Consider the following 27,728-nt stretch of genomic DNA (forward strand, 5'->3'; position numbering starts at 1 on the left):
GGGAGTTGTCCAGGAGGTCACGGCCCCATTCCGGAGGCGGGAGGCATTCCCTCCCCAGCACAGTGTTGCCCGCAGCCTGGGTGGCCTGCAGATCCCTCCTGGGAGCCGGGCTGAGGCCGGGGAGGTAGGTGAGCTCTGCTCCTTCTTCCCCGAGTGCAGGCCTTCCGTGGGAGCTCACGCCGGGGGGGCTGCTGGACACTATCCCGTGTTGTTTTAAGTGAGAGAAATAAGACGGTATCATTCCATTCTTCATCTTCTCCTCAACCCTACTTCTAGAATGTGCTTTTTTTTTTTTCTTCTCAGTTGATCGCACTAATTTGAAAAGAGTTTGTAATGACAGTTTCTTGAGTAGATATAAGAAAACTGTAAGGTGGTCAGAGGAGACGCAGCTCCTCCCTTCTGATAAATTCTAGTAGAGGTGGAGCACCTAGGTGGTTCAGTCTGTTAAGCATCTGAGTTTTAGTTTAGGCTCAGGTCATGATCTCAGGGTTGTGAGATCCAGCCCAGAGTTGGGCTCTGGGCTCGGTGGGAGGTCTGCCTGAGGATTCTCTTTCCCTCTGCCTCTCTGACTCCACCCTGCACCCTTTTTCTCAAATAAGTAAATAAATCTTAAAAAAAAAAAAAAAGTTCTAGTAGAGGCTCATCACATGCTGTTTCTGTTGCTTTCATCATCCCCTGCTTTGTCTGCTTGGAGAACTGCTACTAAATTTTCAATTTTCAATTTTCAGTCCTCTTCTGCAAATCCTTCTGGGAACTCATTTCCTTCCCATCTTGTTATGCCTTCCCAGTGCCTTACCTGGTGGAAATAAAGCTTTATTTAAACAGCATTTTCTAAGCAGCTCACAGGCAAGCTGCGTACCAGGTTTTTGTCCCTTCTGGAATAACAGACCAAGTAGTCAGTTGGGCTTACCCAGCCCACGAAGCTTTCTGGGATGGTACTTAGAGGGTTCCTGAACTTGAGATTTTCAGAAAGGCAACAAAAACAACAACAGATCTACAAAAGGAAGATGACTGAATCCACGTGATGAATGAAAACGATTTACATTTGGATATAGTCTTACCTTAAATCTTTGTGCTGGATTTTCTGTTGGGATCTAAGCAACATTCCAACTTCCCTCTATTCCCCTCCCCCGAGTATGGGTAGGGGAATAGAGTAGGGTTTGGAGCCCTGGAAACTACTTTTTGCCATCAGGCTTCTAGTATAGGTTCCAGAAATGGGAAGCACTCCTTGAGATTTAGAACACAGCTGAACGAAAAAAGAGAAGTAGGAGATATCGACTCAGCTGCTGTGGACAAGCATGTAAACTAGCAATGGGCAGACATGACAACTTGCCAGACGTTTCCAAGTATTCTACTGGAAATCACTCACTCTGATGCTGTGGAAAGCTGAGGTCATTGGCAGAGGTTTCTTCTGAACCCTGAACTTCCTGATTTCTGAAGCTGTGGGTAGCTCCCCTGACCTTTATTCTCCTCACCCTTCCAGCGGTTTTGTGTTAAGAGCGCTGATGTTCTCTACTAAATTCCTTACTGCTTGAAACACCAAGAGTGGTTTCTGTTTTCTTGACCAAATTCTGACTAATACAATCTATAGAATCAAGTGACATTAAGGGTGAAAGTGTGGATTTTTGATATGGGATTTTAGTTACTACACCTAAGGCTCAGAGAATCAAAACAAGAACCATGGTTTTCCTGATGCTGCCCCTTCTGCTCATCCTCTTTCGTGTGTTCTACTCCTGTTCTGTTGCTTGCTTGTATTGCGATTTGCTTTTCATGTGAGAGCTCTCACTTTTATATAGTACAATGGTCTGCACACAATAGGACCCCCATGGTCTGTACACAGTAGGACCCCCATACTTATTTGTTGAACGAAACCTAACTATGCGTAGGTTCTTGCTTTAAATTCATTTCAGATTTAATATTTGGTAGTTGAATAGTAAATAAAGGAGGCTACTATACTTCCAAAACATTTTGCCGAATGTCTGATGGTCATACACCCCAAGAAATAGTTTATCCTTCAGTGTGATACAATAATGATCATGTTGTATCACTGCTTACTCATTCTTGCGTGCATCATTCACTCAGATATTTATTGATCACCTGCTGGATGTCAGGAATCACTGAGTACTTGGGGGTGTATCAGGGAACAAAACAGGCAGAAATCCTGGCCTTAATCTTCTCACTGCTTTGATTTGATTTTGAAACCTAAGATTGGATGCTGTTTCCTTTGTTTCTCTGTTAAGTACCTCATTGTGACTAAGGCAATTATTCTTGGTGGGATAACCAGTCCTGATTGCTGATCCAAATGGGAAACAGATTCTTCATGTAAAGGAGAAGCATAGAGGCCAAAGCCCTATGAACCCCATCTTCTTGGGATGACACTTTCTATCTTCCTTGCTACTCAATGTCACATACATATAGGGACAGATTTTTTTCCTGTGTGAAGACCCAAACTTCTTCTTCGTTATTAGTAGAAGAGTCAGGCATAGTTTCTCCCCAAGTCTTAGCAAGTTGTTCTACTGAGATGGATAATATGCAATGGCACTCATTCAAGTTTTTTCTTGTCTATGGTTTATAATATTGTGGTTATTGTTTATATTTAGACTTAAAACAGTCTGGAGTGGTTTCTTATTCTATATCTTGTTTTTGGCATATTTCCATGAAAATGTCCTCATTATCTTTGCTCATATGCCACCTCGAGTGATTTCTGTAACGAGACTGACTCATTACTTAGGACTATGTTTGGTAGATTTTCTTTGGAAAGGATTATAGCTAATCCTAATACATGACAATTCTGAAATATTAAGTAATTTAATTGTGGGTAAGTGATGGAAAAGTATTGATTTCATGTATATATGTGGTCCTTCCTAGTAAATTTAATACACGAGGGGGAGAATTCACCCAACATCATTTAGGTTAATTTTACTTCTGCTCATGAATAAAGAAGGCTGAAGCAGTCACTGTACCCCTGGTCTCCAAGAGTGGCCAGAAGGAAACCAGGGGCTGTTAGTGTTTCTGGGTGGTAAAGAGTCCCAGAGATAATGCCTTTGCCTTTATTTCCTTATTCAGTCTTCAGTTGATGCCTTGACCAGGGCTGAGAAGGGCCCTGCTGGCAGCGGGCAAGGGGAGATCTGCTGGTCTGGGCCAGAGGAGCCAAGGGGATCAAGGCAATAGCATTGCTTATTTCCAGCCTAAAAGCTGTTTGGTTTGAGCAGCTGGGATTTGGCTCTATTCAAAAGAACCTGTGATTAAAGTCATAATGTAGGCCAGCTGAACTTGGATTTTAAAAATTTAGGCCAATTAAGACTGCGTGGATTTTTTTTTTCAGAAGATGGGAAACATGCATTTCCAGATTTTTATTCTCTGTCCAGACAGGGAGAAAACAGCAAGTCAGGACAACTGTATTTTACGGTGTGTGTATCGTGTTGCCTGGCTGCATATAGAAACAGACTGCTGAGCTAGGTAGGGAAAGACCAAAAAACTGTGAAGGGAATAGGCAGAGAGAAAAAGAGCAAGATAGTGGGGAGGACTTCTAAATCAGTTACCAAAAAAAGTGCAAGGATGGGGCGCCTGGGTGGCTGCATCTGTTAAGCGTACGACTCTTGATTTCAGCTCAGGTCATGGTCTCAGTCTTGTGAGGTCTAACCAGCGTAGAGCTCTGTGCTCGGCGGGGGCATCTGCTTGAGACTCAAGCTCTCTGCCTCTCCCTCCTGCTCTCTGTCTCAAATAAATATATAAATCCTTAAAAAAAAAACTACAAAGAAAGGAAATACTAGAGGCCTACTTGGAATAATGCTTATGAATTGTCGTAAACCAACGAAAGAACCCAAGCCAAAAACAAAGAAACAAAAAAACCCTCAAAAACACTTTGTAGGGGATCCCTGGGTGGCACAGCGGTTTGGCGCCTGCCTTTGGCCCAGGGCGTGATCCTGCAGACCCGGGATCAAATCCCACATCAGGCTCCCGGTGCATGGAGCCTGCTTCTCCCTCTGCCTGTGTCTCTGCCTCTCTCTCTCTCTCTCTGTGACTATCATAAATAAATAAAAATTAAAAAAAAAAAAACCACTTTGTAGGACAGTACACCAACAGAGAAATTACTTTCATGGTATGTCATATAAATAAAATAATAATAAAGTTTTTTAACACTCAGGAAGAAAAGTGTTCCAAGCCAGAGGCAAGAAGAGGGAAGAGAGGTTCCTATATACTACATAGGATATCTTTTTTTAGGATGAAATTTCCTTAGGCAGCATCTACAATTTTTTATAACCAATCAGCATATCTTTAATATCTTCTTCATTTCTACTAAGAAAGATATGAGGAGATTATAATTAAAACACGAGGGGCGCCAGGTGGCTCAGTCAGTTAAGCATCTGCCTGCCTTTGGCTCAGGTCATGATGCCAGGGTCCTGGGATCGAGCCCCATGTTGGGCTCCCTGCTCAATGGGGAGCCTGCTTCTCCCTCTCTCTCTGCCTCTCCCTCTGCTTGTGCCCACTCTCTCTCTTTCTCCTGCAAATAAATAAACAAAATCTAAAAAAAAAAAAAAAAATTAAGGCCGTAGACAACGAATGGAATAATAAGATTAAAGTAAATTTAAAGGCCATATAGTGTAGGAAATGAAAATATAATGTAGTATTGCTTACATTTGTATCTTTGGAGTAACCTAAACAAGAAAAGAAATATATGCATGTGTTTGTTAAGATTTTTCAATGTGCCCAGCTCTGTATTTGAACACAGAAAAGCACTGATAATAATACATAATAATGTCCAATTATATCATCTTTGGTATCTTCACCCTGGAGAAAATTTGGTGGTAATTAGCTTTATTCTGACTTTAGTTTAACTGTGATAATTAAAATACACATTAAGCAGCATGTCTAGGGACATGAAAAGGTACTGCGAGCACATGTAATTGAGGAGTCTGGCTCTGGACCAACATTCCGATTGGGCTCTTTCAAGCACAATCACAGGCAGTTAGCGAGGCCTTATCTGTAGGCCTCTTAGAGGAAGGCTCCCTTGCCACCATTGGTGCAGCCTGGAGGGTGTTTCAGACCCTCGGTTCCCCCACAGGCCATCTGTGCTGTTACACGCATCTACATTCCTAGTCCAAATGCCCCCATTCAGAGGCTTCCTTCTCAAGGGGACTTCAAGACCCTTCTCTATACTCTGGGTCAGTGTTCGGTACTTTTCCACTCCTTGTCCTCCTCCTCATCCAGAGCTTCCTGGTATGGGACAATCCCTCATCTGTATGGATACATATGACTCTCACCTAGAGCTAACCTTTGAGGGGAAAACAGAACACTGAGGGAGCTAACGCTTTTTATTATTTTGCCTCTTTATTATACTATTGTGACGAGTCAGTGTAGGCTTGTTGCATACTTTCAGTGGCTTGTCCTGGTTGACCACCGCGACATCTGTCAGTGTAGCTCTTGACAGTAATTAGACCGCAGACTTTGGAACAGAGATACAAGTTCCAGGTCTTACTCCCGGCTGAGTGTATGTTTATCCATAACAATCAGGCAGCTTCCCCGAATTCCAGAGTTCTGCTCATTGAGAGGAATTGAAACATGGACAAGAAACAGAACAAATTGTTGGAAGTCTTGGGTTCTAATACGCCTTGCTCTGTAATTCGGGCGTAACACATCATCCAAATTTTGAGGGTTCCAGTTTTCTCAACTATGAAATGGAGACTTGGACAAACTGATATCTAAGATGACTTTCACTCTGATTTTATGAAGAGTGATTACCTGAGACATTGCCTCTTCATTCCTGGATGTAGGTATAGTGTCATTAAATAACTTTACTAGGATGTGAGGGAGGTGGAGAAAGGAGATTGGGGCACAGGGCATAGTCCTCAGTGTCTTCAAGAACAACTGTCTGGTTCTAGATCATTTAATGGGGAGCTCTAGGATTTAAATAAGATTTTGGGTTTCTCCAAGGACAAGAGTAATTTGGCTTGGGAATTTTACGACTTCATACATATTTTCCAGAGCAGACAAACCCCTGGTTTAGTTTTAGGGCATCCTCAGATTAGCTTCAAGACATTTTGTAAGTGATACTTTTCTCTATTTACGGGGTATAGGGGAATACCTATTCTAGTTATTTAGTGTGTAGTGTGTATCTAGTATTTAGTGCGTAGACTTTGAACAAACATGGCTGTTACAGACTGGATTGTATCCTTCCAAAATTCATTCATTGAAACTCTAATCCTCAATGTAATTATGTTTGGAAATGGACATTTAGGGAGGCAATGAAGGTTAAATGAAGTCATAAAGGTGGGGCTCGAATCCTATAGGACGGTGTCTTCATAAGAAGAGAAAGCTCTCCAGTGATAGGGTCATGTGAGTACACAGTGAGAAAGTGGCCATCTACAAGCCAGAAAGAGAGATCTTATCAGAAACCAACCCTGCATTATCCAGAACTATGAGATAATAAATATCTGCTGTTTAAGTCACCCAGCCTGTGGTGTTTTGTTATGGAAGCCTCAGCTGACTAATACAATGGGAGAAAACAATCATCTCTAGAAAACTCATTGTCTAAATATGAAGCAAACAAAAAAATGTGGCATTATAATGACTGATTGATGGAATATAAGAAAAGAATATTCATTTGATTGCAACTTTGGAAAAGTTCCTTCAAGGAGCACATGTTTATTGACATAAGCTTCTGTTTCACTTTTCATTTGTTCTGCTGAGAATAGCATTTCCTTAATTATATTTAATTAATTAATTAATTAATTTATTATTTTTTGCATTTCCTTAATTATATTTTAAATATTCATAATTGCTTTTTAGTTTTCTTAAATTTGACTTTAATGTTTAGAATGTTGAATTATAATTGCATGTATGTACATGTATGTAAATACACATAAAATAAAAATACTATAAACTTCAATAGCATAAACATTAAATGTAGAGCTGGAGAGTTGGAGCAAAAACGTGGGGAACTAATTTCTCATTTTATAAATTGGGGGATTGAGAAACGCTATCCGAATCAGGTGAATAGAGAAATAGAAGCTACAGTTCTTTAAAGTTTCAAAGTTATGAATAGTAGAGTCATAAGTAAGTGGCGTTGGAGCCTCTGAAGAGAACTAATCAATGGAATTCCTCTTTCACAACCAGTTTCTGAACAAACTGGGGAATAAGGTTAGGGGTAGGGTCAATGGGAGATTCCAATGTTACTTTATTATTCAGAAAGGCCAAGATGGAGTACATGGTGGCTATGAGAGCTAAAAGGCTTGCTTAATGCATGTCAGGAGGAGGAACTTGATCCCTGCAGTGATAAAAGTGCTGGATCAGGGTAGTTCTTCCCACATAGCAGGCGGAGCCCACATCCGGGCGAGCAGCAGAGCACAGCTTCCCCTTGAGGCTCCAGCCCCAGGTTTCTCTTTCTCAGATTTACCACTTCGATTAAGCCATTTAAAAAACAAATTCCCTGGTGGAATGGAGAGAGGCCAGGACTGACACATCCCCACATGGAAGGAAAAATCAGGGAGTTTTTCCCTTAATAATTGTTTCTAGTGAGTTGAACCTGTGTAGGGTGTAGGGTGGGGCAGGAGAATTTTACTTTTCACTCTATACCCCTTTGTACTCTTTATCTATAAAGAGTGACTCATAATAATATAAAAATAACTTGGGAAGACTAGCAATAGAGGGAAAGAGGTGAGTGAGGGTTTGGTCTGTGCCTCACCTTCACCGTGGCCTATTTTTGTTCTTATTTTGCCCCTTCTTAATCCCCCTGGATTTAGTTGAGCCAACTGAGAGGAGAAGATGATGAAAGATTAAAGTAGGAGGAGAGGAATAAATGCCAGGTCAAGACTGTAAGTCATCCTCTTAAATGTTTATCTCCAATCCACATCACCTCTATGGTAGAAGCCACACCTCAGTCTTCTTCTGCAGACTTACTTTTATTTTGTTCACTGAGACATGGGCCTGAGGTGCTATCTCAGCCACTCAGTCCTGTTTTTTGGATTCTCAGCAGCCTTGCTTTCTTTTCTTGCACGTGTATAAATTCTAACAAGAGTGAAGATCAAGGGAGGACCCCCCCAGGCCCTTTGAACAGACTGAGGTGGGCCACCCCCATCAATACAGATCTTCCTTGACTCAGGATGTGGTTATGTCCTGATGAAACCATCACAAGTTGAGAACCTGATAAATGAAAAAATGCATTTAATACACCCAAACTACCAAACATTATAGCTTAGTCTAACCTACCTTAAACATGCTCGGAACACTTATATTAGCCCACAGTTGAGCAAAATCCTCTAAAACACAGACTGTTTTATAATAGTGCTGAAGATCTCATGTAATTTGCTGAATACTGTACTGGGGTGAAAAACAGAATGGGTTGCACGTGTACAGAGTGGTTGTAAGTGTCTGGGTTGTTCACCCCGGGAGTGCGTGGCTGACTGGGAGCTGTGGGTCCCCGTCCCTGCCCAGCATCAGGAGAGGATCGCACTGCAGAGTGTGTTGAGCAGCTGTGGCTAGAAACATTTGACATGAGAACGCTTAATGATTTCTGTTCGCAGAAACCAGGAAGTGCTGGACATGAGAGTTTCATTTTTTGAGGAGATTTTCTTTCTGATGCTGCTGCCCACAACCCACTTATTTTGTCAAAATAACAAGGTTTCTGAAGGAAAATAAAGACCTCCTTCAACCTTCCACCAAGAGAGAAAGGAGAAGAAAAGATGAGGTTTTGGAGAATATTGCCAAGTACATTTGTGCCCCCCCCCCACCTCCCACCCACCAAGTGGAGGTGAAGATGATGCAGGAGAATAGGTTAAGAGTAGGAGAAAAAAAGAGGATGTTAAAGCCTCCCCTAAACAGAAGAAGGAGAAGGCTGAGAAATGGAGAGCATCTAAGAAGGAATGATGGGAGTCCAAAGAACTGCCGTCTGGATCTTTGTGTGAAGTGGTGGGGCCCTGAGCCCTCTGTGGTCCTTAGGAGTGCAAGGGGTCAACACTTCAAAAAGACCAGTAGGCAAATAACCCAATACCCATCAATGCGGACTAGTCTAATGAACCGTTGTCTAGTCACATGATGGGATGATTCTAGTTCCAAAAGGGAGGGAACACTATCTCTCTGTAGTATTACAGAGTGATCTCCAGGACATGCTTTTTAAAAAGTAAGGTGGATAAAATCATGGATAGTGAGCTACCATTTATCTAAGTGTGCTTCTATCTATCATCTATCTATCATCTATCTATCTCTACCTATCCATCTTCATCTAATATATATTTGCTTTAAAAAAAACCAGCAGGATAAGCTATAAAATTAAACAAAATAGGTTACTAATGGGGGAGGGAGTTGAATGGGGAAAGGGGTAGAAGTTGATATTTGAATATACCTTGTTTTATGGTTTTGATTTTGGAATCATGCATATTTTACATTATTATAAAATAAGAAAATAAATTAAAAATCAATTCCCAAAAATAGAAATTAAGAAAAAGACAAATGAATCTAACTCTGAATCAAGTTAGAGGCATAACCATATAGTAAGTAACTATTCTAAGGACTCCTTATTGCAGTAATTTGAGTAATCCCAGAGGGAGATTTTCTACGGGAAACTATAAAACAGGGAAACTGGTTTAGCCAACAATGATGACATCAACAAAAAATTTGCAAGGAAAAATAAAAGGAAGAGAGATGCAGAGGGAAACCTATTGACTTAAGAAGTCTGAGAGGCATATCTAAATCCACTGTAATAGGTGAATCATATGTGGATCTTGATTCAAACAAAAACAAACATTCCAAGACAAAACATTTCTAAGTAACGTCTAAAAAAATTTTAAGACAATAGGACAAATGATATTGATTGGAAATTTCATGATGTTAAGAAACAATTGTTAATTTTTTAGATATGGAAGCTTTTTTGGTTAAATTTGAGTTTAGGTGGCTCAGCGGTTGAGCATCTGCCTTCAGCTCAGGACGTGGTCCTGGGTCTGGGGATCGAGTTCTGCATCAGGCTCCCCGCAGGGAACTTGATTCTCCCTCTCTCTCTGTATATCTCATGAATAAATAAATAAAAATCTTTAAAAAATTATTTTAAAAAGAATTATTAGGACTTAGTGAAATAAATAGAAACATTTAAAGACAAAATGAAGTCTGGGACTGCTTCGAAATAGTCCCGGGAGAGGGGAAGTGGTGATAAGTACATGGAGGCTCTTTATACGTCTTATCTTTTTATATCTTTGAAATTTTCCAGTCTAAAAAATAAGTTATATATAGGCCAGCAGGAGAGAGAATTCTCATTGAATGGTACATTTGCAAGTTTTATGAGTAGTTTTCTTCACACAACTGAGGTCTTTAGTTAGATTTGGGTTCCATCTTGTGAGATCCAAACTCCTCAGAGATTATGTACTTTTTCAGAGCATGAAAGAATGATGAAGGCTTTGGGAAATCAGAATTCAGAGGCTCATGGGCCCTGCTGATTTTAAAGTGGCCTCAAAATTTGCTTCCCTCATTCATCTTTCTTTTTTCTGCTACCACCAGCCTGATTCTACCCTTTTGCTAATTCATGCTTAGACTATTATAGTCACTACCGTATTATTTTTTCCGATAGCATAAGGCTAATAGAATAGAATCATCTCTATAGTAAACACACTTACGGCCTCCCTAAACATAAATCTTTAAAAAAGGTCTAACCAAAAAGCCATAGAATGGAGAGGCACTACCAATTAAAAACATTTTGTGCCAATGATCAGAATTTATTTAGGCTTTGGTCTACTCGGGTAAATGGTGATTTTTAAAGAACCAGTTGAAAAGATGGAATTACATACACATGATAAAAATTCAAAAAGTAAAAAAAAATATACTGTTAAAACAAGTCTCCCTTCTACCTGTAGTCCCCCCATTCTCTCCCTGGAAGCATTAATACTAACAGTTTATTGTGTGTTTCTCCAGAGACATTATAAATACATTTGCAGAAAATATAATTAAATATCATAAATGGTAGAAAATTAAATATAATTATTGAGTTTTTAACTTTTTCCAATCTGTGATTTTTTTTTAGCACTTTTTATTTCTGGACTATCATTTACACAGCCAGCTCAGAAAAAACAATTTTGAAGAAATATTTGCCTCACAATCATATTTCTCTTTGGTTTTGAACCACCCGCTAAATGTCAGGTACTGTGGTGAACGCTGGGATGCAAAGATGAAGTAGGTGTCCTTCAGAGGGAATTCAATCTACTTACAATCATATTTTCAAATAAACAAACAGTCCTTCTTCCTGTACTCATTGCTTTGATGGGGATTGTGTTAAATATATTTTTTAAAAAACCTGTAATGGTAAAAAAAAAAAAAAAGTTCACATTCACCAATTTACTTGAAGTCTGAATATTAAAAGCGAACTCCTCTCTTAAAAATCAGAGAAAAATGTTTACAAATAACTCCATACATTAATGATTGATGTTTAAAGCTATTTGACAACCATGAAACACTCCTCTGTTTGTTCCAGATGTTCCTAGTGATGAAGAAAACCAACTCACTCTTCCAAGTGCCTGATTATTGCATCTATAGATGATTCAGATCTGTAGGATTTCCATTTTTCTGTTGCCTATTTTTTTCCGGGGGACTTTGTTTTCTAATTAAAATCCCTCTTTCAGATGAGTGGGAGGAGACAGGACACGAAGGCCAGAGCAATGCTCAAGTACACTCAGGCTGGTCATCTAAGTCCTTGCGGGCCGCCCTGTTCAAATTCTGTGGAGACTAAGGTAAGCCACTGGCTACTGTGAGCCTCTAGGGTGATCTCTGAAGTCTCACCAATTGTGATTTTTTTTTTTAAATGATGATTCTCTTTATTAAAAGACACTATTAACTCTCTTGTTCTTTCTTCAAAACAAGTCTCCAATGTAGTAGGTGTTGTTAACTGACGCCGGGTTGCCTAGAAAATGGAGATACGGATTGTTTAAGGCACTTATTCCGAGTCAGTAATTGATCTGGGAAGATGATTTATCTGCCAGCTGGCAGCCAATCTATTATTTTGTCTCTAGTATTTAATACAAACTTAGCTCTTACATACTTTATATACTCACATGTGTCCAACCATGATGTTCCAACAAGGGACAGTGAGTATTCAGAACAGTTTCAGACAATTGCTGACCTGTTTGTTTTGGCAGCCAGTGTCCTTGCTGAAGACAAAATAGAATATTCTAAGCAAGCACTTCCCAAAGCAAGATTCTTAGTTTAGCTAGGAATGATTTCTTTATTATTATTTTGTCAGGATATAAGGAAGGCCAGTGGAGACTGTGAGGAAAGTTTTGCATTGTTACCATTATTATTTTACTAATAGTTTTGTGCTCGTCTTAGCTATGGGTGAGGAGGGTAATAAACTTGTCTCTGATCATTGGCTAATTTGATTATGCTGTTGCTTCTGCTATTACTGAAAACCAAGAGGGTGGACATTATTCAAGGCAAGAAACTATTCAGCAGAGACATACGGAGGTGACTATCAGTTACCATCGCAAATTACTTTTCCATGTTTTGAACCTCGATTTCAATATTTTGCTCATTAACTCTGGACAGTGAAAACAAACTGCTCCAGATGGAACAAAATGAAGGTCAAGCCTGTCTTTCACACCTGAAAATGATGAAGTTCTCTGGAAATATAGGCTGTTAAAAATACAGCATGAGTAGTATTTATAAACACGTGCCTTGGACTTGGCCGAAGTATATATAGATCACCCCAGAGAAATTAGATGGCAGTAGTGCTCTCTACTGGAATGTTGTGATTTTGATATTGTTAGGAGCACAAACCATAAAGCAGATATCATGAAAAATATTCACCCCTGCTATTGTCCACTTAAAGAAACTAGGATCAGGGCTAGCAAGTGGACAGAGTATAACCCCAAGCCTAAGAAATAAAAATGCACTTGAAAAGAGATGTTCTAAGAGGCAAGCGAGCATTACAAGCTATTTTCTTTCTCATAGTCATGTGCAGAGCAGTCACTAAGTGGTCAACAGAAGCAGCATTAAAATAAGTCTATTGCTCTGTAGCCTTAATAATTGGGAAGTCATTAATATTGCCGTTAAGTTCCTCTCTTAGGGGTCACATAGGGTTCATTTTCTAAGTAGAAATCAGTCTGAAATTTCCAGGAAGATGGGTACCCGGAGTCATTTTCTTAAGTATTTTCATTTATTTCATAATTAGAGAATAGATAGGTATTTAATTTTTTAAAAGGTTATCCAGATAATGGGTATCCAGGTTGGAAACAAGGCATACAATTACAAAATGTAGTTTTACCACCACTAAATCATGTCCATTATGGCCACATGGGACCATTGACCACTTAAAATGTGGTTAATGCACCTGAGAAACTGACATTTTAATTTAAATTTTAAAATACTCAGTTTAGATATATGTAAATAATTCATTTTCATCCTCTCCAATTTTCTGCAACTCTCTTAGTTTGAACCCATCATTCATCACTAGGGCTCTTGCAGTAGCTGCTGCTTCTTCTTTTTTTAGACATTTTATTTATTTACTCATGAGAGACACACACAGAGAGAGAGGCAGAGACACAGGCAGAGGGAGAAGCAGGCTCCATGCAGGGAGCCCAATGTGGGACTCGATCCCAGGACCGGGGGGTCATACCCTGAGTCAAAGGGAGATGTTCAACCACTGAGCCACCCAGGGGCCCTTCTTTTTTCATTCTTTTTTTTTTCCTTTTTTCATTCTTAACGCTGTTTTCGATGAACATAAGTTTTTCATTTTATTTTATCCATTTTATAATTTTTTTTTTCATGACAAAGGCTTTCTGAATTCTATTTAAGAAATCTTTCCATATTCCTAAGTTTTGAACATATTATAATCTGTATTAGTCTTTTTAGTTTAGGTCATCTTACTTTTGTCATAAATCATATGTGCATATAATTTCAGGTCTACGTCTGCATTCTTTCTTCTGAATAATTAGCCCACTCTATATTTATTTTAGCTTTATAATAAGTCTTGTCTTATAAAGTTATCCTAACTTGTTCATTTTCAAGAATCTTGGCTGTTTTTTTGTAAGTTTTCGATTTTTATTTTTGAGTCAGCTTCTCAATTAAAAAAAAAAAAAAGAATCCCAAGATTGGGACTGCATTGATTCTATCCATCAGTTGAGACAAATGAGCTATATTGAGCTTTCTCAGACATGATTTATTTGGGTCATCTCTAATTTCCTAAATGTTTTGTAATCTTTACAGAGGTCTTATATATCTATTGTTTGGTTTCTAAAAAATGGATTTTTTTTATATTACTGTATATATCATTATTAAACTGTATCTTCTAATACTTGCTCCTGACGTATAGACATACACTTGAATTTTATATATTGTTTTATATTCAGGGAACTTGCTAAACTTACTTCTAAATTCTAAAAGCTTATGTATGTTATGTAATATTCGTATTTTGGATTTTCTGTGTAATTAAGTGGCTGGCTCTCACAGGGTAGTTTGCCAAACCCTGCTTTAGGCCAGGTGTACACGTGAGTCTCTTGCCTCAGGCGTGTGCCAGAGGTGGATGCAGCAGGAGACCCAAACTGCTGCTCACGGGCACAGTGTGAGTCTTGAGGTTTTCCAAAGCTGTCCCTCCTCTCCTGTATATTCTGTAAATTGAGTCAATGGTGCCAAATCTGTTCCCAGTACTTTTCATTCGTTTATGTAGATCCAAGTTTCCATCTGGTACCATTTTTCCCTCAGCCTGAAGAATTCTTTAACATATTACATAGTACAAATATTCAAGGAAAAATTCTTGCTTTTGTCTATGAACATCTTTTCGAATGACATTTTTACTGATACAGTGGATACTCACAGGTTCACAATTTTTTTTCCTTCTGCATTTCCCCCCCCCCACCCTCCCTACTTCTGCACTTTTTAGATCTAAGTCATTCCATTGCCTTCTGGCTTGCATATATTCTTATAAGACTTTACCTTGTTTTTTTCTGGGGTCACTGTTTTTTATAAAGCGTTCTTGTAAATACTTTTGGCTTTGCGGGCCCTATGGTTGCTGTCACAACTACTCAACTCTGCCTTTGTAGTGTGAAAACAGCCGCAGACAACAGGTGAACAAACAGACGGGGCAGTGTTTCTATAAAACTATGAAAAACTTGGCGGCCAGATCGATTTGGCTGGAGGGTTGTATACAGTTTGCTGACCTATATGTGTTCTTTTTCTTTGGCTGCTTTTAAGAATTTCTTTGTTATTATTTTAAAGTAATTTGATTATGATGTCATCGTGTGACTTCATATTATTCTGCTAGGATGGAGCTTTTTGAATTTTCCACTTCTTTCTTAATTGTGCTTATGTTTTTCTTTACATTCTTTTAAGCTCCTAGTTTGTCAATTCCCTTTCATAATTTCTGAATCTATTTGTATTGTTTTTCCCCTGGATATATTTTCCTCCTCTGAATGCCTGCTATTTTTAACAGATGCTGGAATTTTACTTTCTTAAATGCTAGGTTTGTTGTGCTCTTTTAAAAAATATTGGAGTTAAAAAAAATTAAAAAAATAAATAAAAAATATTGGGAGTTTGTACTACAATTACTTACAGAGGAGTTTGATCAAGGCTTGCTTTCAATCTTTGTAAATGATCAGCCTTTACTCTAGGGCTAATTTCGCTCCACTACTAAAGCCATGGCTTTTTCAGGTAGAAGTAGTAAGACAATTCAGGATAAAATAAGACACTAACCAGTTTGGGAGTGTAGTATGAGGAGACTAGAGTACAGTGAAAGGTGAGCAGAAATTAGTCAACAGAAAACAGGGAGGGGAAGGAGGAGTAAGGGGAATGGTATGTTCTACTAAGACCTGCATATACAAAAGCCTAGAGTACACAATGTAAGTAAGATCTAGTATGACTGAGGAAGGACAGAAAGGGAAAAAATGGAAGAAATTAGGCAAGAAAGAATTAAACGGGTCTAGGAAATGAGTTTGCTAAGAACCATGTTCCTCAACCATTTAGATCATTATCTACAAAAGTTTTAATAAAACAGATCTCACTTTATTTTTTGGAATCATATCTGAAGGGCAAAGAGAAGTGAAATATTATAGAGATTTTATTTCATAAAATTTATTGCAAGCCTTTATTAATACATAATTTGCATAAGTCTTTAGGTCACATTTTTCTCCCACCTGTTACTACGTCTCTGTTAGAGTACTGACTTTGGAGTTCTTAAGACTTGGATTAAAATCTCAATTCAGATTTTTAAAAAATCTCAATTTTTAATTTTTTAGTTGCATGATTTTGAGTAAGTTTCTTAATATGACTTTATTTATTGATCTGTAATGGGGTGAGAGCAAAGGTATGAGGAAAAAGATCTATAAAAATCAACCAGTCTCCAGCACATGGTAGACAGTCAATATGTTAGTGCTCTTGGATGAAACCCCTAGAAAAACGTCCTTTTCTAGCCCAGAAATTCTCAACCAATGTTGCACATCAAAATTACATGAGGAACTTAAAAAAAAATATTGATGCCCAGTCCCCACATAACTTAATTGGTTTGGGGTGAAGCCTGGATATACTGTTATTTTTATAAACTCTCTGAGTGATTTTAACATGACTGCAAAGTTGAAAACTGTTGATCTAGTTAGTGAAGACTTTTTCATCCCTCTGAAATTAAAGTGCGTGCGTATGTGTGCGTCTAGCACACAAAGCAAAATATGAAAACATGAGATCTATTAAGAGAAAAACAACTGCAGGCCATAACTGACACTGATGAATGCTGGCAACACACTTGGCTGACTTCTTAGATTCTATTTTTAATGTCAAATCCACGCTAGTTATATAACATTGGGGCTACAGGTTTTTACATAACAAATCTCTCTGAATCTGTAAAAGTCAGGTTGTTGCTTTTATAAAAATCTTTATTTCTTTTGAAATTATTTCTATAGCAATTTCTTATAAGGAGAAACTGCAATTTCTTTACAAGATAGTTTTTTTTAAGTACTATTTACTTTAAATCTTTGTTTTTTTAAATCCCCTATTCATTTTGAGATTCACTCACTCCTAAAAAGAACTCTGTAAGAAAATTAACTTAGTAAAACAAAGTAAGACTAACAGTATGATGGTACATGACAGATTGGTAAATGCTTAAGAATGTACATATGGAGCAGCTTAGATTTTTTTTAGCCTTATTGAGAGGATTTTTAATTTAAATTTGCTAACTGCTGCACTATAAGGTCTCAGATTACATTACCCAAGGTTCAGCCTTACTCTCCCGGATGATGTTACTGCATTAATAGAAGTCCGTTAACACTTCCTGGTAAGTTTTTATAAAATGTGAATAACTGAATAACTTGTCCTTTATTTCAGCAATACTTCTAGAAATCTACATTCACTAGAAAAAAGCAGAGGACAAAAGGACAGAGAAAGTATAGTATTCATATGAGAAAGATACCATATGTAAATGTACAGTATTATTTCCTCTGAAATAGTCACTTAAAAAGCTCCCTTTGAATAGAGTATGTGAAGTGTACAATCACAGGAAAAAGATATACTGAGAACTAAGAACTGCAATGAAGTACACAACATCAAAATGGTGATTTCCATCAGTATCTGTGTACTGGACAGACTATACCAATTTTTTTCCTTCAACTGTGCTGCACACACAAGAAGCAATCAACTCCTTCTTATGAGAGGTTAGCAAAGTCTTTAAAGAGGCAGCATATGAAAAGACAGCGACTTTGTAAATAACATTATCATAAAGAGAACTAATTGAGAAGGAACATTACAGATTTCAGCTTTAACTTAGTTTTGAAATATGTTTTGTTCTTTCTAGATGTGAGTTAACAATAGGCTTTTTTGAATCTGTTACAAGGACTCCTCCCCCCAATACCTCTAGCTATCATGAGGAAATCTTGATTTCTACCCAAAGGTTTCTTGTGGTAGGGAGACAAAAGGTAGGGAGACAAAAATCAGGGATCTCAAGACCAATGTTGCTGTTTCCGATTATTCAGCTGGAAGAGAGGTGGTAGGAAGAAGCTTGAGCAAAGAACGAATTAGATTCTGTTCTCCAAGTTGAGCTACGCAAATGTCATGAGTCAGAGGTGCACAGGCACCTGCTTAGTGAAATGGATTACAAGGGCTTGCATAACTGACCATATTATATATATTATTTATTTGCATAAAAAAGAAAAATTCTATTTTTCACAATGTGTCAATACAGGTCTTTGAAAAGAACAGACCTAGATTTCCAGTTTTTCATCTTCGTTAGTGGTGAGGCCTAACGTGCTCTTTTGAGCATCTCTGACTGAGCAGCTTCATTTGAAATGATTACTTTGGAATGAACTAAAGAGAAGCAGCAAATAGTACTCTAGCAGACTCAGACCTTACAGAATGTGCAAGAGGCAGAGGAAAGCACAAGGGTTAGGAGTATGGGGAATGGAGCCTCTGGCTATTCCAGTTTCAATTTCAAGTATTCTGTAGATATACTCTAAATTCAGCAAATGATTAATGTTATTATAGTTTTAATCTTAAAAGGATGCCTTTAATTTCATGTCTTTGGTACTGGTATAAAATTATCATCTGAATAGTCCCAGTATTATTCTATAGCTAGAATTTCATTTTTATCATTTTGAAAATTCAGTATGTATTACCTTGACGCATAAAGTCCTTCAATGATATGATATTCATTGATAAAACGGTGTGTAGGTCTGTCTTTAAGAAAGTTCCCCAGGGCAGCCCCGGTGGCTCAGTGGTTTGGCGCTGCCTTAGGCCCAGGGCGTGATCCTGGAGACCCGGGATAAAATCCCACGTCGGGCTCCCTGCACGGAGCCTGCTTCTCCCTCCTCCTGTGTCTCTGCCTCTCTCATTCTCTCTCTCTATCATGAATAAATAATAAAATCTTTTTTTTTTTTTTTTTTAAAAAAGAAAGTTCCCCAAAGCAGCTGAGCCCAATATTAATGTATCAAGTATTAAGTGACTTTACCAATTTCAATAAATGCTAACACTGATATAATCCTATAATAAATTACTAGCCAGTGGATAACTGAACAAATAGGGTAGCTTAGGAATTCACTATTAAGACAAGAGGAAGCCCACAGGAAGGACAGTGATAAAAATCTGTTTCATTCATTTATAGAAAAGACAAATTTCAATCAATTCTGCAAAGAATTTTTAGCTTTAATCCAGTCAGTTTTCCTAATCTTCCCAGCGACTGGAAACAGGTTAGGAGTGGGACATTTGGAATGCACATGAGGAGTTCTGCTTTTAACCAACACCATTAAGAGCTTGGGAAAAAGATAAACTCCAAATCACCAAAGAACACTCTTTCCTTAAAATGTTTTCAAAATAAACAGGAGATCGATTTCAGAACAATGTACAACCAGAGATAAGTTAAAACCTCTAGGAAAAGGGACAACTGGGGTAACTCCTGAAAGTGTACAATCAACATCCAGGAGGACTGATTTGTTTCCCACTCCCTGGTAAAAGAAAATGTGGGATGGCAGGGCCTGACATTTCACCATTTTATCTGAAACTATGAAACAGAAACAACTGTGCAGAGCACAAGATTCAAATGAAAAAAAAAAAAAACCCAAATGTACAATCTAAAAAATATGTAATTGACGTTTAATAATCTGAGGATTAAGTAACAAACAAAAAAGATCTTTTACTTGCCTAGGTTCATTTCCTCTGAATTCTTCTATGATTTAAAAATAATCTATCGCACTTATTGATTTAGAACCATCGGATTTTACTTCAGGAAAATCTAGTATCTTTCAAAAAGTTATAATTTTAATGTTAGCACAAAAATTACTTCCTAACATTTCATTTTTAAAAAACTTTTCCGCAGCCAAAGGTTCCTATTTTTGAATTACAGTACTGCAAGGCACATATAGAACACACCTCCTTCAAAACACACAGAAGATATACTCCCTGAAATAGAATTTGAAAATCCTTAAACAATTAGAAATACTACAAAGTTAGCAATTTTTAGGTAAAAACGTTGTTCCTACAGGATCATGCACCTTTCTTAAAATCAGTTCAGCATATATGTATAAATAATCCTTTTTTAAAACATTTGTACTTGAAACGCAGATACACTGATGCTGAAGACAGCACTAAACAAAAACCTGAAAAGTACTATAGCTTGATAAATTCTGTTATTGCCTTCATTAGAGACTGTATTCTCTTTAGCATTTTAAAAGATTTGAATTTAATAATGGGCTACTATGCAAGAAATAAAGGATTTTTTTTCTTCTTAAGCAATATTTCCATAATTTCTAGCATCAATTCTTTTATAAAAGATGCTAAGTATATTTTTTGTTTAATAAAACTGAGAATGAGACCATTTAAATGTCTCTGCTAAATTTAATGCAGCTTAATTAGGGACCGGGTACATATTTTCCTCTGAAAATTTTTGGTCAAGCATCTCAAACCATAAGAGCAAGTGGAATTTTAAGAGGTAGTTTTTTTTCCCATGATGCATTTGTTAATACACGTATTGTCAGGAAAATAAAAACAAGCACTGAATGTCTTTTCTTAAAGTATAAAGGGCCTAATGAAAAGAAAAATTAAAGATAGGTATGATATTTGCTACAGTCTGACATTTTAACAGTCATAGTATTAGATGTTTTGTGACCAGTGCATTTTGGATTTTCTCAGGATCAAAATACGAGTCTGCCAACTGTATTAAATCCTCCTCCACCCCCTCCACCAGTTGGTCCACAGCTTCCTGGTGGGTCATTGTCATCAAATCCGTTGGGCCGAAATGAACAGGAGGCAGATGCAGCTTGAAGGGCCCGGGCTCGAGCATTCAACTCTTGTTCCTATAATTAAAAAGAATTTTTATACAATTAAAACCCTAAATACAATGGATGAGTATATCATCTATATAAATATTTTAAAACTGATTTAACCCTTAATAAGCATCCCTCAAATCTCAGTAATCTAAAAAATACTGACTATACTAATCCTTACCAATCTTACTAAAGTGCATAATCACAGATGGAACAGGTAAGATAGAGTGCAAAATCCTGGTGCAACTACACTGAATAACAGATCTTACAGGCCGTTCTGTTTCAACACTCAGTTTGCAGATGAGAACCCTGAAGCTCCACATCCTAAAATTCCTCTACAGAAATATTATTGTGAATACTCATAGACACACACAGGAATAGATTTCCTTTCTAATACACAGAATGCAGAATTTAAAGGCTATGACGATGGATTATCTACTCTATTAGGTGGGAATATTGTGTAAGTGGGTGATATAGTACAAGGTATCAATAATGAAAGAAGGCTGAATGTTGCCTACCCTTTCCTTAGAAGCTTCTCAGTAAATACAAGTAAGATTTCAATAACATTGCTAAAGAAAATGGAGCCTATCTCCTTACAGTATTACTTGTAACTTTTCCCCACCAGATTATCAGAACTTTTGTATCAGGAACCAGTCATATTTGTCTATGTGCCAGACACATATTAGGTGCTCAATAAATATTAATAATCTTATATTAGAACACTATCAGCTATTTAGCTTCAGGAGGAGCAACTGTAAATAAATAATGGTGAATTCATTTGGCAAGGTGTCAAATTGGCATTCTAAAACTGGTACAATCGCGTTGGAAGAAAATACAAAATACTCTAGCATATGCCCATTTTTCTGGGAAAGGCTCTATAACTTTCGAATGAAGTCAGTGTCAATTAGGTCTAAAAGCTACTTTTAACTTGTTAGGCATCATCATCCTGAAGAACTTAAAAAATACCCTTAACAGTAATCATAAAAACTATACTATTTCAAAGGTTCAACTAAAAGTTCAGTTACTTTGTTCCACCTGACAAGGTAGTGTTATTTTATAATTTCTAACTAAATATTTTTAGCTAACTATTCTCTTCTCTTCACAAGATGCTCAATTTTTACTATGGAGTAAAAAAGCAGGCCTGCTTGGACATCTATTTTTCTCACTTATTTCTCAGTAACATACAGTGACAGCTGTGCAATGCCCATACAAAAAAATGATAAAGAATCACTTATTTTTATAGCTGAATGTGACCTTAGATAAGAAATCCTTGTAACAGAATGGCCTAATTAACCAGTCTCGGGCAGGGCTTAGAGAAGCTTTTAAAACTTAATTTGCAAGATATTTCTCAAAAAATTTTTAAAAATTTATTGTGCAGGTTCTTTTGTATAGTTTCTTTAAAGACACAATCTATTTTTTAATCTGTAAAATTAAGAATTAAAATAGAAAATAAAATTTTTAGTTTTACAGATAGAAGATAAAAACTATAGGTATGAATGTAAGAAATAGACACTAAAATAAGAAACAAAATTCTCATTGCTCTAGTTCTTTGATCTATTAAACTATCCAAACAAGCAATGAAAATATGACTCTGTACCTAAGATCTCATTTCAGGTATAAATCATATTCTCTTTTTTTTTTTTTTTTGTTTTAAATCATATTCTCTAATGAAATAAATAAAACTGAGTATGCAAGGTAGAGAGTTCAAGAAGTTCTGCTCCCAAGAGATATGGCAAATTTTGTTATAAAGTAATTCCCCTGAGAAGGAGTGTTAAAGGACACACAATACAAAATTAACTCCACTGCTTCTGAGACTCGTGAAAACTGTATTGTACTTTAAGAGAGGGCTTCCCAGGAAAGGAATAATCTTTCTTTGCTTTTCATCTACTTAAATAAATATATGGTGACAGACAGAAATGTCTGATATCCTATTTTCAGAAGATAAGCTTAATGGACTGAAGCAGGGAAGACTGCTTTTTGCTTGACTTCTTTAATATAGATGAGAGCATTGTGTATAATGTCAAAATTATGATTCTCATCGTGTATATAATTTACATGCCCATTTAATATCAAATATTAAAAATTTTTCAGTAGTGGACTTATAGGCCTGGTTGCTGTTGCTTTGCAACAAATAACTTGAGAATTTTTAGATTACATCTCTTATTCAAGGATATACGTTAACATTAAATTAACCCATCTTTTATTTTTCTTTAAACAACACATATATCATGTGTACTCTTCTGTATGAACAATAAAGAAAACTATTAAGACATCAAAGTACCACCTCCTCCACAGAAACAAAGAAAAGAAACTGAACAAGAAAGGACAAAAGCCCTGTTTGTAGTTGATGTGTGATCTATTTGTATCACCTTTCTCTCACTGGATCCTAACTAAAAGCATAATTTTTGGAGTCCAGACACTAAGATAATAGAGATTCTTCTTATTCTTATGCAAGTTGGACTGAAGTGAAAGAAATAAATGAAGAAAAAAAATCCCTTCCCAAAATTTACTTGGAGATCCACATCTGCTCTGCTATCCTATATGTCAGGCTATGATACACAGCAGAAAATGGTTTGGTCACATAGGATTTTTTGTCCACTTTTCAAAACCACCAATCTCACCAACACTAAGAAGAACAATAGTTTCTTTCCAACACATGTCAATCGAGATGTGATTTTAGTAAAATTTAAAAGTGGAATCCCAGAAGCAGCTTGTTAAAATTATACAAGGTGAACTTCTAAGAATTAAAAAAGAAAGTAGCTACCCTGATATGAACTATGATGGTAAATCCATTTACAGTACTCCTCAGGAGCAAAGGAACTCAAAATGTTCACTCCACACCCTTACTTTTATTAAGATTTGATTAAATTTTTGCAGTTGTTTTACAGATAAATATAAAGCTGTATTTTAAAATTAAAGGTGTATTCTTGACATAGCAATCTGTTTTAAAGCATTGTTACTATGGAATGAACACAATTTTGAACTAATATCTCAAAAATGTAAAAACAAAAAAAGAACAAAAACACACATATGTGTTCCATGTATTCAATAGTCCCTTAACACGAACTTAAAATACCAGTACAACTCAGATCATGTGAGAACCATCACAATTCAAACCTCAACATAAATCGATTACATTATTGTATTTAAAAAATAATTTAATGTATAAATACATTTAAGTTTTTTAGTAAGAACGGAATATTTATAATAATTTGCTTTAAAAAGGCACTTTGGTAATAAGCTTTACTACCCCATCTTAATACAGGAACATAAATATCTTAATTTAAATTTGGCAATGTATTTTTTACATTAAACAACTTGCCAATCTGAGACTTCAGACGGAATTTAGAACTATAAATACTGAAAAACTGAATTAACAAAGTACATAATGGTTTCCATTATAGTGACAGGGGGCCTTAAAACAATAATGAAAAGAATGGCTCATCACACTCAGATATTGTTTATCTTGTAATGGAGTAAATAGTAAGAAAAAGAAAATCATTTAGAGGTAGGCTGTAATAAAGTAGTTATGGTTATAAGAGCTTTTGGCAATCCAATCACAAATAGAGTAAGTAGTTCCTCATCATTTTAAAATTCACATCTCTCCTCTGATAAATAGACTATTTAGCCCAATCATCGATACATAAATAATCTGCCTATTTCTGCAAGTCAAGTTGTCCTGGACCTTATTTTCTATCTATATCACAGAAAGTTTCTGTTTCAACCTCCTGCCCATATTCCTCCTCTCATCTTCAAGGACCCTGACTAATATCTAGTGCTTATTTAGTAACTAGCAAGAAGGATACAGTTGAATACATCCTATTGCCTTGATCATAAGCCTTCTGACTGGATGTAAGGATCTTTGCTGGTAAATCATGTTTAATAAATATTGTCTTTAATTTTTTTCTGTAAAATATATTATTTTTGTGTTACTCTAGAATATTGCCATACGCTTTTACCAAGCTGTCATGTATCATTATCTGAATATTTTTAATACAGTAAATTTGAAAACTTTTGAGAAGACTTCCTTCTAAAAAATCAGTACTATAGTGACCCATTTTTTTTTTCTTTTACTCTCTCTTCCAGCTTTGTGATTTTCAAACACAAAACTTTTAGGACTTACTTATGTAAACTCATAAAATCACTTGGACCACCCAATTAATAACACCTACAATTTCATTACAATTTAGTGTTTGTTGTTATGCTGTTGGCAAGATGGCAGATCTCAGAGAAAAATACTTGCAGCAAGATCTTTATTAACTTTTAAGTAATAAAATCACTAACTCCCTGCAATAAGTATTTTTGTAAGTAAATGCAGCTCATATGAAAACTTTGTTCCATGGCTTTTATTTACTAATTTTTCTATTATTACCTTGATTTTATTGCATGGGTCCTTACAGGATACAAATATCCTTTTTTTTACATATTGTACCTTTCAATGCCCTTTATCTTATCCACTTGAATGTTAATAAATGCCCTTAAAATATTTATGAAATAGTCTAAAAGGAATAAACACTAAATTCAGCAGTTGTTTCTCCTGATAGGTGGGACTAAAGAGGAGAGGGAAGATACTTCGTTATTAAGTTTCCTATATTTCTGTATGGAATGATTTTATAATCACATCTTTTGTATTTTTGTTTTTTGTTTTGTTTTGTTTTTTTACATCTTTTGTAATTAAGAACAAGTGAGATATTTTCTATTGCATCTAACTGCAACTTTTCATAATTAATTCCTAACATTAGAAAGTAAGACAATTTATATAGGCTGAACCCTTTTTACATAAACCCAGACTCCAATTTCAGAATTGCTACTCTGTAAATTCTTTGAAAATGTAGAGGTTGGATTTCAAAATTGGGGCACTCACTTGACCACTGTCAATTGTTTAAATATTTTCCGCAAACGAAGAAACCTCTATTTCCAACTTACCTGTAAATACAGTTTATTGTCTTTTGTTATAGCATCCATAAGTTCTTTCTGTAGCGGTGGGTCTCCATTTACCCAGAGTCCACTGGTTGAACTCTTACCACTTAAACCATTAGTGCTATTCTGTTTTTTATACAAAAGCACATAAGCGGTGTCCTTTGGAAACCTACTCGTAATTTTCTGGACTGACTGAAATGAAGTAAATGTCACTCTGCTGTCATTAAATAAAAACCATTCTTTTGACATTTCCTTAGTTTCTAAATCCTGTTCAATCACTGCATTGGGACTATTTCTCCCTAGTAAATGACTCTGGGAGGACGCTAATGCCAGAGTTTCAGACTGATGGCACATCTGGTATGAAGACTCTGTACCTGTGATGTTTCTGGCATAAGAATAGTAATGCCCACTTTCAGATGATACACCAGAGTGAACGACAACGGAATTTAATAGATACGGCACCAATCTGGAGCAGCAAGCTTCTTCAGTTCCAGAAGGCTTTAATTTTTTAGCTAGGTTCTCACTAATATCAGTGAAGTCAACATCTATAGACCAACTTTCTGACAAAGAAGAGAAAGAAGTAGTTCTTTTAACTGGCAACTCCAAAACCAGTGGCAGTGACACATTGTCTAAAATTTTTCTTCTCACATGATACTTCTGATCATATGAAAATCTCAGGAGAGTAAGAATAAGGTACTCAGGCTCCTCTGTGATATGCATAGTTTTCTCGGCATTCTGCAAAGAGGCACAGTTTTCACAATAATACTGGTTGTCGCCAGTAAGAATCTCTGGAGCCAAAAAATAATTTAGTAAGTCAGTTACTGAAGGTGTGCTTCCACCTCCTGGCTTCTGAGGTACATCTTTATTAACAAGAATCTTGCTAGATTCATTGGGGACACAAGTGTTTTCAGTACAGCAAAATTCATCAGGAGGACTGCCTGACATTCTCTCATTCATAGCTGAGTCACAAATAAAGGCAGCTGTTGCTGGTTCTTCTGCAGGACCAGGTGCATTGGCTTGCGTTAGACCACCGTCTTGTGTATTGGGCGATGATGCTGGATCTTGAAAAGACAAGTTTTCAACAGAAGAGGAAGGACAAAAGGCCAGTGAAAGATCTGTAAAGGCTTCTACTTTTTGTGAGGTACTCCTGCAGTTCAAACAACATATGTGAGTTCGTAGTTTTCCTCCAAACATTGTTTCTATTAAAGTCTTCTCACCATCACTTGTGCAAGGGTTCTCTGTTAGCACAGCTGCCTTACTGGCTACTTCCTGTAAAGAAGTTTCATTGCACCCCAGACTTTCAGAAGGCTTGTGTGAGGACTGAACTTTCAAGATCTTTTCTTCTTCATGTAGCCTGCAGGAGAGTATATCATTATACAGCTGTTTCATTTACATTTCAATGTCATTGCTATTTAAAAATACTGGTGGTTTATACATAAAAATAAAAATATTGGTGGCTTATATGAATAGCCAAATTACTTTTATCAAATAGAATGCTTAATTTAAAAAATCAAGTTTCTCCTCTTTTAATCAAGAGGAATATGGAATAATGTAAGAATGAGGACTAGAAGTTAGGGGCTATCACTACTATATAGCCTCATACTTTCTCCATACTATTTTATAGCACTTATTACATGATAGTGATATATGCTCATTAATTATGTTATATTATCTTTGCCTCACATCTCAGACAAGCCTGGTACAAAGAAGTCACCCAACATGTCCTTAGCTGAATCAAAGGAAGATTGCTTATGTTAAGTTCAAGTAACCTTACTAGTCATTCATGTAACAGCAGGGAGGCAAAGATCTAGAGAAGAAGATAAAGGTTTTATTAAGTAAGTGGCAAAGAGACAATAAAATATACTAAACTCATCTGGTTACAAAGTGGTCTAAAGGAGCAACTATTAAATTTTTTGGTCTCAGGATACCCTTATGCTCTTAAAGTAACTGAAGAAAATTGAGGAACCCAACAGCTTTCATTCATGTGGCTATATCCATCAATATTTACTATATTCAAAAATTGAGAATAATAGTAATAAAATAATACATCTAAAAACAAAAATAAACCAATTACATGTTAATGTTCATAATATTCATTATGAA

At 36.6% G+C, this 27,728-nt stretch overlaps 1 protein-coding gene and 1 long non-coding RNA gene across 7 annotated transcripts in view; one reads left to right on the forward strand and one right to left on the reverse strand.

Annotated features, from left to right (window-relative positions):
- LOC119864424 overlaps positions 1 to 27,728 on the forward strand; it is a 27,891-nt gene continuing 163 nt past the window's right edge. The window contains exons 1-3 of the long non-coding RNA XR_005373856.1: positions 1 to 124; positions 11,601 to 11,708; positions 26,627 to 27,728. The exon at positions 26,627 to 27,728 is cut by the window's right edge and continues 163 nt beyond it. This is a non-coding gene — a long non-coding RNA (uncharacterized LOC119864424). The remainder of the gene's footprint in view (positions 125 to 11,600; positions 11,709 to 26,626) is intronic.
- USP38 (ubiquitin specific peptidase 38) overlaps positions 10,995 to 27,728 on the reverse strand; it is a 38,066-nt gene continuing 21,332 nt past the window's right edge. Inside the window, exons 9-13 of one of the 6 annotated variants that reach the window (XM_038564550.1) lie at positions 25,632 to 26,979; positions 18,564 to 20,735; positions 14,905 to 17,305; positions 12,030 to 12,125; positions 10,995 to 11,878 (exon numbers count right to left, since the gene is read on the reverse strand). In XM_038564550.1, coding sequence (XP_038420478.1) covers positions 20,574 to 20,735; positions 25,632 to 26,979 — 1,510 coding nt within the window. In that variant the 3' untranslated portion in view covers positions 10,995 to 11,878; positions 12,030 to 12,125; positions 14,905 to 17,305; positions 18,564 to 20,573. Of the gene's footprint in view, positions 11,879 to 12,029; positions 12,126 to 14,904; positions 20,736 to 25,631; positions 26,980 to 27,728 lie in introns of all 6 variants that reach the window. The other 5 variants (XM_038564549.1, XM_038564553.1, XM_038564552.1 and 2 more) reach the window with 5 other exon arrangements.

This window comes from Canis lupus, chromosome 19, assembly GCF_011100685.1.
Source record: "Canis lupus familiaris isolate Mischka breed German Shepherd chromosome 19, alternate assembly UU_Cfam_GSD_1.0, whole genome shotgun sequence".
In the NCBI taxonomy this organism is placed as follows: Eukaryota; Metazoa; Chordata; class Mammalia; order Carnivora; family Canidae; genus Canis; species Canis lupus.